The 14473-nt window shown below is 52.5% G+C and overlaps 2 protein-coding genes across 2 annotated transcripts; both read right to left on the bottom strand.

Annotated features, from left to right (window-relative positions):
- Positions 1–102: 102 nt before the first annotated feature.
- ACET3X_003722 (uncharacterized protein) lies at positions 103–3375 on the bottom strand. Its single transcript, XM_069450115.1, has 3 exons — positions 2803–3375; positions 2472–2710; positions 103–2384 (listed from the first exon to the last, which is right to left on the bottom strand). The coding sequence occupies exons 1-3, from the start codon at positions 3152–3154 to the stop codon at positions 876–878; spliced, it is 2100 nt and encodes a 699-aa protein (XP_069307700.1). The 5' UTR covers positions 3155–3375; the 3' UTR covers positions 103–875.
- A 174-nt stretch (positions 3376–3549) lies between these two features.
- ACET3X_003721 (uncharacterized protein) lies at positions 3550–7388 on the bottom strand. Its single transcript, XM_069450104.1, has 5 exons — positions 7196–7388; positions 5508–7136; positions 4929–5454; positions 4430–4883; positions 3550–4306 (listed from the first exon to the last, which is right to left on the bottom strand). Exons 2-5 carry the CDS (start codon positions 5694–5696, stop codon positions 3871–3873), a joined length of 1605 nt encoding a protein of 534 aa, XP_069307699.1. The 5' UTR covers positions 5697–7136; positions 7196–7388; the 3' UTR covers positions 3550–3870.
- Positions 7389–14473: the final 7085 nt, after the last annotated feature.

The raw sequence follows: 14473 nt of genomic DNA, 5'->3' as shown, positions 1-14473 counted from the left end.
AGGCCCCCAATCGCTGCTGACTCAGAAAAGCTAGTCATGGCTTGGCGCCCCACGGCCCTCTTCCGCTCACCACTTGCGACGGTACTGCAACACCAGACGAGTCGTTTTGCTCCCTGTGTGTTTGGAGGCGCTTCCCGATGAGAAGCGGACGTGTTAGTGCAAACTCCTTAGCTCCTCCTGAAGCGCGACATTCCTTATCTGTCCTGGTCCCCAGTCTTAGCCTGCAGTCTGCAGGCCACCCGCATCCGACGCTGCTGGATGGCGTCGACCAGCAACTCCCGAAGCGCGTTCAAAATTCAAAAAAACACGCGATGCCGACGTTTCAACGGTGGCCTAGCAGGGAAAATTGCCATGTTGTTCCCCAACGGGCGACAGGATTCGGGGTCTTGAAACGCTGACAGCAGATCGTCATTGGGCGTTCGTGCGGCTTGGCTAATCGGCCCTCCTTTCAACGGCCGACTAGTAAGATGACCTGGACCGCTTTTGCGCATTTAGAGTTTGCGAAACAATATGTATTGCGGAGAATGCACGCCGACGTCCTTGACCGATCACATCCACTATGACGATCCAGCAAGCTTGGGTTTGGGGGAAGAGAATTTTTCCTTCACCGGTGCCGGCAGTGAAAAGGGGTTTGCCTGCGATTAGTCGAGTTCGTTTCACGCTACCCTGAATTCCGCATTCCACATTTACAAATGACAGATTTCCGCTCGCAAACCACGAAGCAATGCTGTGTGCGACAAATCGATCTGCAGCACTTGATGGTGATGATGGCAACGCCTCGGGCCGAGATGTCCATCTCATCACATTGCCTAGCATAGATTGATACTAATCCTCGGGGTTTAGTTCTCCACGTGGATGACATAACTAGATTTATATTAGAGCTTCGCCAAAACATGCCTACCTCCGTCCCCACTCCCCAAAACAATCTCCTCGCTACGCCAGTCTGGATTGAAAGTCACCTCATTCAGCGGATTTCTCCGATGCGCCATGTCGAATAACTCCTCGTACACCTTTCCATCATACCGGCCCAACGCGCTATTAAGCAACCAATCTGGTACCGACCACGCGTCACCGAGCTTCACGGCATGCGGTCTCAATTCGGCCATGAGATCTACAATCGTATCTTGCAACGAGAACACTGACGCTTGCGGAACGGCGGCCGTCATTACAAACGAGGATGCGAACTGGTCGACAGTGTAGAGCGCGTAGAGCCGGAAGCATGTCCGCAGTGCCGACGATGCGGACGGACTCACAGAGTCGAGGCCGTTGTAGAAGTTGGTGATGAGGATTTGCTCCGAGTATGCGCGGCTGAGGTTGTGCAGCTGGATCATGAGACGGGTCCAAGGTTGCTTCTCGACGACGCGTGCTTGGTAGGCGCGATAAGAGAGATCAGCTGAGCGCCACTGGAAGACCTCGACTATGCTTAGATCGTCTACCACACCGTCTTTTGCGACGTCCTGGGGTATGCGGTGGTCCTTGTTCAGAAGGTAGTATCGAAACAGCTCATCCATCAGACTATTGGGCGTCGAGCCAGGATCTTTGACAGCATCTGTCATCTTCTTGATGAGATGTGCCGCAACCTGTTGAGTAATCATCCAGTTATCACCTTCGACCGTCGGCTTGGAGAGATAGTCCGCGTTCAAGCCTACTAGCCCGCTTCCGCCGCCGAAACCATGACCGCCCATCGCGCGCCGATAAGTCTCGATACCGTCCGCAGCGAGCGTCGTACACAGGCTCTTCAACCCCGAGCTGGCGCTGTGGAGCTCAGCCAAAGGACTGAAGTCGCCCTTTTCAACGCTCTCTCGCGACTTGCGGTACAGCATGTACATGTACTCGCCGGTGTAATGCAACGCGAACGTAGTCGCGAGCAACGGCAAGACGCGGATCTGCACGGTCGGGTAATCGAGGACCTTCATCTCGTCATCAGAAGGGTCGGTAGAGTCGCGGTCTTTGAATTGCCGGCGTACAGCACAGTATCGCACCGCGACAGTAACAGCGCGTGCCAGGACCAGCCGTGCATGCATCACAATCTGCCCGCGGACATACGTGAGACTCCCGTATACGACAGCTGGATGGCCATTCCGAACAAACTTTCCTGTCTCGTCGGAGACGCCGACGTAGCGACTGAGCATAGCCGACTTGGGCACGCGGAAATGGTCGAATAGCATGTACCCGTTATCCATACTCGCATACCCGTATTTCGGACCGATGTCGCCCACGGCTATTCCTGGCAGAGCTTGATGCGTCTCTGCGTCCCGAATCTGTACGATGAAAGTTTGTGGGCCGTGTAAAGTATATTTACTCTCTTGAGCATGCCGATCCGCGGCATCTGAAGTGTCGGACGGCGACGGCGGTTTCGGCAAGAGTAATTGCGCGACTACAATCTAGGTATGACATGCATTAGCGAACGCCCCAAGGGCATATACAAAGTTTTGGGTGCTGGTCGCACGGGGTGCAGCTGAGATACGTACTGCGTGCGTGGCGGTCCTGCCCATGGACCCATTCCACCACTTGCTTGCGGTCAACGTCGGACTGTGAATCTCGAATTCCTGCTTCACCGGGTCCCACTTCGCGACCGTCTCGAGGCCTCGCACGTTGCTCCCATGGCCGAGTTCAGTCTGTGCATAGCAGCCGATGATGTCGTGATTGAGGATCCCCGGCATCCAGTGCTTCTGCTGTTCTTCAGAGGCTTGCTCGCGCACCGTTGTGGCTGTGCGGTACGGGGGCAAGTCAGCTCCTAGCGCCCAGGTGGTACGATTGTGCGCGGCACTGGGGCGCAGCTGCAACGTTCTGTTTACTCACCGAACATGTTCATGTGCAGATGGAATGGGCTCATTTCGTCAGTCAGGTACTCGGCCATCTTGTAGTCTTCGTGGTCCCAACCTTCGCGTCGCATCAACCTCTGTATGGCCTTTGCTCTTGCGAGTCCTAGGTGGTACCGCTCTGGGCGCGAGAGGTTCAGCTGCTGATCCTTGTTGAAAAGCTTCTCCTTGCTTAGGACCCTGAGAACCTTATCTTGCCGCTCCAGAAAGCCGTCGCGGCCGAGGAGGTGCTGGGCGAGTTCGTGGACATTGATGTCTGACGCGTCGCGCTCGGCCTGGAGTGTTGCTGTGCCGTCGCGAGCGGGCTTGAGATGATCGGTGAAATCTCTCATGTTGTGATTGGCCGGCAGTCGTGATGGGAGTTGGCCAACAGTCGGTTGCAGGCCGATGGGCGGGTGCTGCTCAGCGACGATAGTCGCCGTCGAGCACGTCGGAAGAGCTCACATTGTGAGTCTTGGCCTGCCGGCAATGACGCGGCAGTGTAGGCTGCACCAAGCCTCGGTATGCGCGGGGAATGGTGTGGTGGGCGGAGGCCGCAGGAGTTGGCGTGGAGACGTTTAATGCGCGACGCTGCGGGGCGTCGACAGTGTGGACCCGGAATGCGGGGTCATGTCGGTGGTTTGGAGTTGCTGCATGTTGACTCGAACATCATTGATCAACGAACGAATATCTGTATTGAAGCTTTTTTGATACGAGGAGAATAATGTGTAACATGATGGTGACTGATGCGGTAGGAGTAACATGCATATTAACAAGGAGACAGAAGCAGAATAAAACAAATCGCCTAAAAAATGCCATCCGAGCAAATACAAAACGCCTTTTGTGCCGCAAACACCATCCGATGCAGGCTAATTGTACAGGATATCAAATGTCCGACCCAAGTCCTAAACCGAAAAAATAAACACCGATAGCTATGCCAAATACCGTCATGTCGAAACAAAATACCGTAAGCGTCATCAAGAAGGTGGTGTACCGGAGAGCGCCGAATTGGCCCTCATTCCAAGAGTGAATAGCAACGTGCCAGTAGGAGACCGACGACAAACGCCGTTTACTCAACAATTGCATCAGCCCAAGAGCTCAGCCCACATTCTTCCTCGAGCACACGCGCCATGTCTTCTTCAGCAAGGCGTACAAGGATTTCGAACGGCGCTTCCATTTCGTTGACCAGCTGTCTGCGTCGCGGTAGGAAGATCATGCCCCCATCGCCTGGGCCATACGATCGTCTGATGAACTCGGGGCGGCCAGCAAGGGAGTCCTTGTCGAGATCTGTACCAGGTATGCCCCAGCTGAGGTCAGCGCCGAAGTTGAGCCAGGACGAGATGTAAATATCCGATCCGAAGGTCAGAGCCAGTGCGACTTCGGTGTCGGTAATCTTGTCGATCGACTTGAAGAAGGTGAGGTGGCGGCTCACCCACTCGTCGTCGACGTCGAGGATCGTGCTCTTGATGGTGTTTATGACGTTGACTATGGTCGTCTTGGTTACACTGCGGGGGTTTGTCAGCTGGGTGTCTTGAAACTTAATTGCGGCGCTCGATATCTTGACTACAAGGTTCGGAGTGGCACAAGATGCGACAAACGATGATACAATAGGAAGGAGTCAGACTCACCGGTCCTCTGCTGTCAAGTCCGAGATGCTCGTCGTGCCTCTTGAGAACAAGGCCATGTTGCCCATGTAGTCGGCCGGAACAGGAGGATGCTGTCGTCTGCGCAGGTCGGTCGCAATGCCGATGCTAGTCTCGGCCAACCCGTACTTGGTCAAGCGGGCTGCTCTAGCGCGAGTAACATGCGTCCAGACCAGGGCTGCAAGCACATTGCACATGGTCGGAGGGGTATCCTCGGGAAAGTGGCTGCGGAGTTGCTCCCTGAACTTGCGTACTCGTGATGCTGGAATGACGAATAGCCGCTGCGTGCATTTTGTCTCTTTGGGCAAGGTCTGGAGATACTGAGGCGAGCCATCGCAGTAGCAGTCGGCGCTGACGCCGGCATTGCCTAGTGGTGGGGTAACCTGCTCGTCAACGGCTTTTCGCATTAGAGACTGCTCGTCGGCGACGCTTCCGGTATCTGCTATGGTTAGTCGTGGATGGGCAGTGAAGAGAGGGGTAGTACCTATGATCTTGTGCTCTTCGAAGAGCTGCTGCTTGGAGATCTTGGAGACGTTTTCCGAGAAGGTTTGCCAAAAGAGGGTAACGCCGGAAAAGTCGAAAACGCTGTGATGCATGTACATGGAAAGGACAAGGCCGCCGGGTATGAAGAAGGCCTGAGTGCGCATAGCTGGCGCGTCGCTCTTGTCAAAGTCTACTTTGCCTTCGCCGTCTCTTGGAATGCCAGCGTAGTTTGCGAGATCTTCCGGGACGAACATGGTGCTTCGCAATGCGCTCGGTGGCATACCATCCCGCTTGAGCTGCTCGTAGGTGTGAGGAAATTCCGTCTCATGGTATGGGATCTGCTTTGATCGGAACACGCGATTCAGTTGCTCGCTTGTTATGACAGTTGGATAGTTGAGGGCCAGCTTTCCGGCTTTGCGATCCGCAAGTGTGAGTGTGCCAGCAAGAAAGGGAAACTTGTTGAGTGTGAGGCGCAATCCAGCACCAAGAGCTTGTATGGCCGTTTCGGCGTCATTCAGATCTGGGAACTGCGGACAACGTTAATTCATGTCAACACCACACACGGGTCAGAACGACATACGGGGAAGATACACAGTGTCTGTATGTAGACGCGCACGACATTCTGGTCCAGACACGAGAGATGAAACGACTTTGTCTGTACAGGCGGGCCATGTGATGTGCTGAGCATGTCGAGTAAGCGGGGGATGGTGCTAGCAATGGGTTCAAAAAGGCGGCCGTTGCGCAATACTAGCGGAAACTCTAGGGACATGGTCGTGGCTTTTCGCAGTTAGTATATATACAGGACGGATGGAAGAGTCAGACATGCCGTGAATTGGGTGAGTAGACACCCAGCATGTGAAGCACGAGATGTCATTTTACCCCCTTCACCGCAAGGCCCCATTGAGCTGCGCCTGGTGTGACGGGAGGGCGGCATTGGCCCACCTCGACGGGCCGAGTGGGTTAACCAGGACGATGACCGCATGCGGAAACATCTGTGCGGCCAAGCCACGCCTCATTCCCGCTTCCCCGACATGGCTGCTTATTCCACATGCATCCTCAACCCTTGACGTGCGCCAAACGTGTCTCGTGCCGCCTTCCCCGTCCGCTGTGCTCGACCGTGCCTGAGGAACCAAACCCCCGCGGCAGCGGATGAGGTGCAGCCGATGCGGCAACGTTCAAAGAGGGTTCCCGCCCATGAACGAGATGGGCACGACCAGGACCGTTCGTATGCTTTGCTTTTCTTCCCGCCCATCCTCGTCGCACGCGGCGGAGGTCAGGCAACCATGTGCAGCTCGAAAAACACGACCTCGCTACTCTGTGACGTCCATGCCCTGCCTGGCAGCAGGGGTGGGGCGGCGCATAGTAGTTGTCCTTGTTTGTGTCGACTGCCTCGTCGCTCCAAAGCAGGCTGGCACCCACGTCCTGGGATTGTGCTGTCGCTGCGGGCGGGACTTTCGCGGCAGCAGCATGGCCTCCCGATCGTATCTGAAATTGCGGGCTTGGCCGCTACCCAACGTGAATGGCCAACATGAATGGCCAATGTGACCGGGCTACCACGAGGAATTGTTTCATCACCGATGCCATACTCACTGCACACGAATCGACACACCGGTAATGTCGCCCTGCTATAGTCGGTGAGCGCCGCAAGCAAGGTAAATACGCAGCCCTATGACCAGGCGCTTTGATGCTTGTGCGCCCGCGACGCGCGACACAATGTACCCGCGTTTGGCAGCCTATTACCGGAGACTGGGGGGATGCGTGACATTGAAGAACCAGCAGACTAACACAGCACAGCTCACCTAGTTGGTTTCAGCGCTCCAGTCAGAGTTGACACGATGGTCGTGACTCTTCGAATAACCGGCCCCAACTACTGCGAGCTCAGCCATGCTAGCTAACATGGTGAAGCTCCAAATAGCATCTGACGGGTAGCGGTGTGATGCATCGCGTCTCAGAAAACTTTGAGAGCAGACGGCGATGCGTCATCTGATCGGTGGGGAAGGCTTCTAAGGAGACACGTTGCCGGCGGTCCTCCGGTTAGTGGGTCGTGGGGTCGTCACCGATGTGAAATGCCAGCAAACACCGTAAGCATCGGAAAAGAAGAATCAAACAAAACCCCTGGTCGAGAGCAGCATGACGAAGACTGCAGTTGATGCGGCTGCAGTTATTGTGGCTGACTGATGCGAATAAGCGCCCCACACCGTGTGCGACGCTGCCATCCAGTTAGCGAGCAGCTGCATGCATGCGATGCCTATGAAAAGGAAACCGCACGTTGTTCTGAGCAATCGGGCTGATTCCAGGCTACTGCATTGTCGGAAATATTCGTTACGCTATCGAAAGTCTCGCATGCGCCTCGTCGCCTCTTCTTTTTTTTTGACAGGGCGATCCGTATGACACCGTAGGATTAAGGTTTATCGCTGGTCGCACAGCGAACGGCGGTATGCAAGGTCGGATACACGACCCGGGAGAGCGTTGAGAGCGCAGAGACCGTATCGTTGGACGTGCTAGGTGGCAGGCGCCCGAAATATTGGAGGATGCCTAGCTGGAGGCAATCACGGCGTGCCCGCGTCCTCCCCACGCAGGGACAATACGAAGGACGTCGGGAGGATCGGTCGCATGCTCTCGCCTCGGAGATGACAGTGTGATTTGAACGCGGTGATAACTTTAGGCCCGGCCCGCGATGACAGGTCTGATGTGACGAGCTATTTGACATGACATTTCCGGGGCGTGGGATATCACAGCCGGTGGCTGACAGGACCACTGTACCGGTTTAGTGGAAGAGGAAAACATGGTCGCTATCAACACAGCCGCTCGCTTCACTATTCACATCTCGTGCGTAGCGCGTCAAGTGCGGGTACCCAAGCGCGACCGTCTGGCCTTTTGTGATGGCCATGTCGAGCGAGTGTCTGAACCCGGTGGCGGCACTCTCTCCATGGCATCCTCCGTTCATCCCAAGGGGAACCCATCAAGGGTACTCCACTAGATTGCGGCTGCAGGCGTGTGGCGACAGGCCTTGCGCGGCCCTTAGCGTCGGGAGTGAGGGGGTTGCGGGCTGCGGGGTTGGTGTCGGGAGTCTTCCCCGCGATCTTGTATCGTTCGGTCCAGGGGACAGCTGGGCATGATTGCGATGACACGTCGCGCGCGACTCATCATATAGGACCCAATGGTCTCAGTACCGAACTTTGCATTCTATCATGCAACGATGTCGCCACTCCCTGGATGCTCAAAAAGGAAATGGATACCAAGGGGATGAACGACCGATGCTGTGTGACACCGAGACACTCTGGACGCAATGTGCTCCCGAATACCGTAAGACGGAACCTCAATGCATGCAAAGGGACGATCGCGGCGTCATACTGAACTCAACCTAGCCTCTTTTCTCCAGAATCCTGCGGTTCGCGAGTCAGACCACTGCACGCATGGCTATTTACGACGCCCGCTTGGACCTTGACAAGACACATCTGGAGTTACTCTCGGACGCACTAGCCTTGCGAGAAAGTGTTCGCCGCTCACGGACTAGTGCGGCGCTTGAAGCGCTGCGAAGGCAAGACGAGTTATATATAGCCGTTGTAGCGGCGGGCGGGTACGAATATACTGTTGCGGTACTAGCAATACTGGCGCTTGGAGCTGCTGTCGTTCCATTGACACCAGCTCTGCCTGTAGAAGAAGCAGTCTACTTTGTCGAGAAGTTGAGAGCTGCGCTGGTTCTCGCTAGCTCGTTGGACTTGGTCAAATGTGTTGACCTGGAGAAGCGGATCGCCACGAGAAGCGATAAGCATTTTGGAGCTGTTGCGATCAAGCCCTCGATTTCGTCTCCTACGCTAGATGCCAGATATATCATCATCTCTTCCGATCGTGCCTTGGATGAGAATGTGCCTGCCGTGGTCATCTTCACGAGTGGGGCTACAGGAGCGCCGAAAGGGGCGGTGATGAGAAGGAGTTTCATCTTTGACTGCGTGCTAGAAGTCGTGGATCATTACGAGCTCAGTGCAGACGACGTTGTCATTCACGTCCTTCTGGTACATCATGCGACCGGCGTGGGTATCAACTTCTTCCCCTCCCTCATATCCGGTAGCCGTATTGAGTTTTGCAGTGGCGGCTTCGATGAGGAGCAAATGTGGGAACGATGGAAACAGCGTTAACTTAACTTAATATAGTAGTAACATAATAACGTAGGTGCATACTTCGTAGGCTAGCATGCTTTGTAGGCTACTTCTACTACATAGTTATACGTTTATACGTTTATACGTAAGCTACTAAGAACCCTTTAGGCTGCCTTTAGCTCTTACTAGCTACAATCATGTGCTGTAGGTATATATCATCCTTTAGGGAGTCTTGACAGCTCCTTAAGGACTCGTCTTAATACAAGTCTATACCTGTATCTTGGTGTCTGTTCAAATACTCCCTACACTATCTCTAAACCTCTAATTTCTGCAACAAAGCCCTTAGAATCCAATTCTCGATCTTTATAGCACCCTCGATCCTCTTTACGCCTTGGTTAATCTCACCCTCAAGTCGCTTCAATGTCTCGTGCGTGTATGTCATACTGCCGGCGCAATCGAGCTGCTTAAGCACGAGCCTCTTTTGCTCATAGGAGAGGTATCCCCTATCCCTTCTTCGCTGAAGAAGCTCGCGCAATAACTTCGTGCCATCTAACTCCACGCTCAGAGCATGTATCAGCGGAAATGAAAATTTCCCCTCGTCCAAATCTTGACAAAACCCCTTTTTCTCGCTATATTCTTTGCAATAAAGGTTTTGGTAATCGTCACGGATCTGATATTGTATCCCAATGAGGCTTACAAGGTCCTCAATATTAGTTATGAGGTCCTTACTTAACGCTTTGCTCGCCGAATACCCGAGAAGTAGTCGCGCGATGAGCCGAAACATTCCTCCTGTCTTCTTAGACACCATTTCCAGATACTCGTCTTTCGTTGGGCACAAGCAGTTCTGTGTCCAATAGAGATCGTACGATTGTCCGATGTGCAATTCGTCCAGCCCCTCGAGGACTATCTTAACTGCCTCAGGACCTAGCTGCCGGGCTTCTTCTACCGCTCTCACGAACTCATAGCATCCTGAGTTGAGAGTCTGAGCTGTACCAAAGACAGTGTGCGCTGCTGGCTCGCCCCTCCGAAGGCTGGATCCATCTTCAATGTCATCCAGTATGAGGGACGCAGAGTGGAGTCGATTGCCTATTGATTTGATGCGCGATAAGGTTGACGTAGAAACTTTCAACCAGATGGCCAAGGCATTGATGAAAATATCTCGTGCACCTCCTGAGGGTAATGAATTGATGTAGTCGACTGGCGCTTTTGCATGTCTTGAATTCAAGAGTTCGCGCTTTGGCGGGTGAATAGCTGTGATCTGCTCGACTTCATGACTCGAAGAAACCGAAGTACGTGATGAATGAGAAATATTGCCATCTGCTTCCAATCCGCTTTCATCAGAAGTCGTAAGACAGGTCTCGTTAGGAGAGTTCCGCAAGTGCCCACGCTTGGAGTCAAGATCCATGATGCTTGGTGAACATAAATCCTCTTTCACCTTGTGAACAAGGTGAACCTCGTAATCGATACCTAAAGTTTCCTGCCGCATCCAGTTTGCCGTCAATTCGTCTTCGAGGCCAGCATCTGGATTGTATCTTTTATCAGGATGGTACCTGGGACAATTCAAGTTCCAAACCATGTTTCCGCTGACCATGAACGCCAGTACATCTAGATGTAGACTTAGTTTCTCCGTCAGTGTATTGCTCTCCTGCCGATATATCGTGCATTTCTCTACAAATTGATCCTCATATTGCCGAATTGTGCTCAATACCATCTTTTTTGCGATAGCAACGTCCACTCCATGCCATTGCATGTGCAACCATACAGAGTTCTTGATTGTCTTCATTTCTTTCAACTCCATCAACTCGAGATATTCGCGGTCAAAAGAAAAGTAATCGTTAGCCAGGGTGAGAGCGCGGTACCAGGGTCTACGGATGGGTTCAAGTTGGGCGTCTTCTTGCTCAGTGAGTGTCATACCCATGGCGAAGAGTGCCAAAGCTTCCGAGAATCTATTTGTAACATTAGACCTGATCCGTTCAGATTGTTGAAACAGACCCAGTACACTTACGGCCCTGCAAGATCAGATACCCGAAAATCCAGATACTCCTGCAACGAGCCGAATTGTTTACCCTTGTTGGACATAGCCGTACTGTCCCATTCTCTCATTGTACGCATGACTCTCTCACCACAGGCTCGGTCTACTGAGGTAAGCTGTGTCAGAATCTTTGCTTCGATCTGGGCCATTCCCAGCGCGGGATCAGTGTGATTGTGATGATCGTGCTTCGGTTGAATCGTCTTAGGTCCGAGTCAGCAAGTTGAAAGAGATCAGAAAAGTATTCAGATTCGGACTCACTACATCTAGTTGCGGAAGATCAAGAACGCCGTCATAGTAGAAAGTGTCTGTGAACAAGATAAGTAAGCTAGCATAAGAGGGGGTCATCCTGGCTTTGTAATGTATTGTAAGATCAGGCAGAATTCATACATTCAAAGACGTAAGAAACCAATCTCAGGCGTTCCGGTTTCGCCAAGGGCAACGCGAGTGCCACGAGGTTCCCATTGATCGGGTTGGCCAATCCAAAATCATCGATTGGCCCGACATACCTGACCCAATCCAACCTCGCCTCGTGACAACCTGCATTGGCTTCGGCCTCCCACTTGTGTCTTCTTAAGGGGTATTTTCTGCAAAGGCCATATGTGTCGTAGTTTGAGATGGGAATAGTGTAAGAAGTAGCATCGTAAAGTACTTGTCTCGAGGTATGGTTTGACATGATGCAACGAAGAGGTAGAGATGTACAGTGTGATTTGTATGACTATTCGGAAAATTGGACAACTCTAAATACTCATATGCTGTACATGTAACATTGACTCCTCGAAATGGTGAAAATTTTTATTGGGAGATAGCTGACATCTGCTAGTGGGGTAGTAGGGTGTTGTTATTTGCTTTTCTTGTAAGCGATAAGGCATATAAGCTAAGATCGACCGTGGCATGCAGACTGTAGTCTCGGAAGCAGTGTTATAGGAACAGGTGTCCTCGTCTTACTCGTTCTCTGAGCGGTAAGGTATATGCATGTCTTAGATAATCTACTGTAGCGTGCAGACTGTAATCTTAGAGGATGGCGAGCTCCCAAAGACAGCGACAGGGAAAGTGCAAAAGAACATCCTTGGGCCTCGCTTCTTCTCCGCTGATCGCCACGAGCTTCCCGAAATACAAAGATGGATCGCGCGACCGACTTTGGAGAAGCTGTAATGTGGTGGTCTTATCGTGCGGCACTGGTACCGAGAGGTGTCCCGATTAGGCCAAACGATCACGTCCGTCACGATCGCGAAAGTGGGGGGATGCTTTGTTTTTGTATCACATCAAGAAAAATGAACCACACTAGTAGGGGAGGAGCTGGCTGACATGTGCTGTGCATTAGCGTGGCGTCGAGCAGAGGTGGCTTTGTCCCTTTCTCCACCCGCAGTTCTTATTGTTGACTTTGTTTTCCGCTTCACGGTGCGTGGCATTCCCACTGCGCGTCTTCTAGAGCTGTACCAACAGACGTCCAACGCGTTTGTCGTATTTGCGGCCAGGGAGTGCTGGCTATTGTGTTGCGGGTACCAGCAGCCGACGCACTCTTTCGTCACTGATCTATCGCCTGAGGCTGTTGATATGCCTGTACATAACCACAACTCTCTCATCGATGTTCGTCAGTTATTCGACGAGTTTCAGTGGGTTGCGATGAGGGCGAACGGCACTATTTATAGGTTGCGACAGTCAAGCCTCGTGTATTGGCATTGAAACTAACATCGGTGTTGACACTGCTATGCTGTTAATTGAACCGCTGTAGCGTGTCACTTCTACACTGTTTCACAAATGGCTGGCTCGCGAGCTGATTTACAACTGATACATCTTTGATCATCTACTTAAGCAGCGAGAAACACTGCAAGTCAACTCACAACAGCACGCGACCACGACTCGACGAAACTTGGACCACTGGCCATGGCTGATCCTCCTTGTGTCGAGGGCTTTTTGCATTCCCTTCTCGCCGAGTTCAAGTGGCATGTACGCGAGTATGACGGAGGCCAGCCAACGCAAAGGCTGCCTGCCTTGACAAATTCTGTCCATCCAATGTTCAAGCTGGAGCGCTGGGTAACAGGCCCAGAGCAGCATGCTGCCGAGATTTACAAGAAAATGCTACCTGCATTACAGCTTATCTCCCTTTGCTTAAACGAGGACGGTCCTCTTTTATGGTATACTCGCCTGACATCCAGTGAGCGGCGGTTCAGTGCTGCAGGAAAAGCCTACCTAGTTCCGACACCATACTCTATTACTCCACAGGCGATCGCGTCCGTCAGAGCGAAACTCATAGATTTCTCCAAGGTAATTACCTTCATGTTCTCTCCAAAAGACTTTCACGAGGAGGAAAATTGGGGAACGACGTATCACTCCAGGGAGAAAACTCCGTTCTTCCACAAGCTCCGTACCGAAAACCTTCCATTCATCCCACCCAGTACAGGCAAAGCTCACCCATGCATCATCCTCTCACGGAGGTTCGACGCTTTCTTTCGGAAGACGTTTGCCATGCCTCATCTAGACCTCGATGAGTACCATAGAGCTCTGTTCATATTTGCTTGCATAATCGGACATGAAATCGCGCACGCCTACAACTTTTTCGTACACGGAGTACAAAAGCCAGTAGAACCATTCTGGGATATTGCTGAGAAAAGTGGGGAGCTGGGGTTCTCTTGGGAGCGCAATGTCCTTGGATGTGTACTGATGACGATGGGTAGCAAGGCTGACGATATCGACGGTGGGCGGTTTTCCCGGTTGGCTGCCGTTGGGATCGTGGAATATCATTCCAAGGCTGAGCAGAAAACAATCATGGATGCTGTCAAGGCAGGCACGAATGCCGAGTTTACTCAACGAGATGCTAGTGGAAATCGTCGGGTCTGGCCTGTGGTAGACGTTAGTAAGTTCTGTGGTTGTACGTGGTGTCCCGACGAAACCGCAATGGGTTTTGTAGCCACCATCATGAGCATCTGTTCGCACTGGATTGCAGGGTGGTTCCAGCAAACTTTGTGGCGGAACACCAGAACTAACTGGACGGAGAATCGATACTATCTGCCGCCTGCTCTTGGTGAGTGCTTCGCAATCATGTACGACACGAACGCGTCAGGTACCTATATCCAGCGCCCACTTCACCCTGGAAATGAAGTTGATGCAAGGATACTTCGCAACCGAATGGCTTGGGAAGTTAGCCGAAAGCCTGTCAAAAAATAGATCTAGCTGCATCGAGAGCGGTGACTGATCAGTCGGTTATTTGCACGGATTACCCATTATTCGCGATATCACTACTCTTCACACAAACATGGTATGCAATGTGAGCTTATGAGTGTATCTTCTGCTGTGATACTTGTAAATGGTGTGGACCGCGCATCCATTCTAAGGTTGTGTCGAATGGAGCTAGCGGGTACCAAGGTACGCACAGCGCGAAACCATGAATACTTACCATGACTGCGCACCATCTTT

The sequence above is a fragment of the Alternaria dauci genome, chromosome 3, assembly GCF_042100115.1.
Source record: "Alternaria dauci strain A2016 chromosome 3, whole genome shotgun sequence".
Taxonomy (NCBI): domain Eukaryota; kingdom Fungi; phylum Ascomycota; class Dothideomycetes; order Pleosporales; family Pleosporaceae; genus Alternaria; species Alternaria dauci.
This window is presented reverse-complemented; position numbering and strand designations above follow the sequence as displayed.

What these genes read in the sequence shown, in the direction of transcription:
- ACET3X_003721 (XM_069450104.1), bottom strand. Translation starts at nt 5,696, where the DNA reads ATGTCCCTAGAGTTTCCGCTAGTATTGCGCAACGGCCGCCTTTTTGAA. An exon ending in AGACACTGTGTATCTTCCCC is followed by an intron (nt 5,455 to 5,507) that starts GTATGTCGTTCT and finishes CGTTGTCCGCAG; the next exon opens with TTCCCAGATCTGAATGACGC. An exon ending in CGAAGAGCACAAGATCATAG is followed by an intron (nt 4,884 to 4,928) that starts GTACTACCCCTC and finishes TAACCATAGCAG; the next exon opens with ATACCGGAAGCGTCGCCGAC.
- ACET3X_003722 (XM_069450115.1), bottom strand. Translation starts at nt 3,154, where the DNA reads ATGAGAGATTTCACCGATCATCTCAAGCCCGCTCGCGACGGCACAGCA. An exon ending in TCTGCACATGAACATGTTCG is followed by an intron (nt 2,711 to 2,802) that starts GTGAGTAAACAG and finishes CGTACCGCACAG; the next exon opens with CCACAACGGTGCGCGAGCAA. An exon ending in GCAGGACCGCCACGCACGCA is followed by an intron (nt 2,385 to 2,471) that starts GTACGTATCTCA and finishes TGTCATACCTAG; the next exon opens with ATTGTAGTCGCGCAATTACT.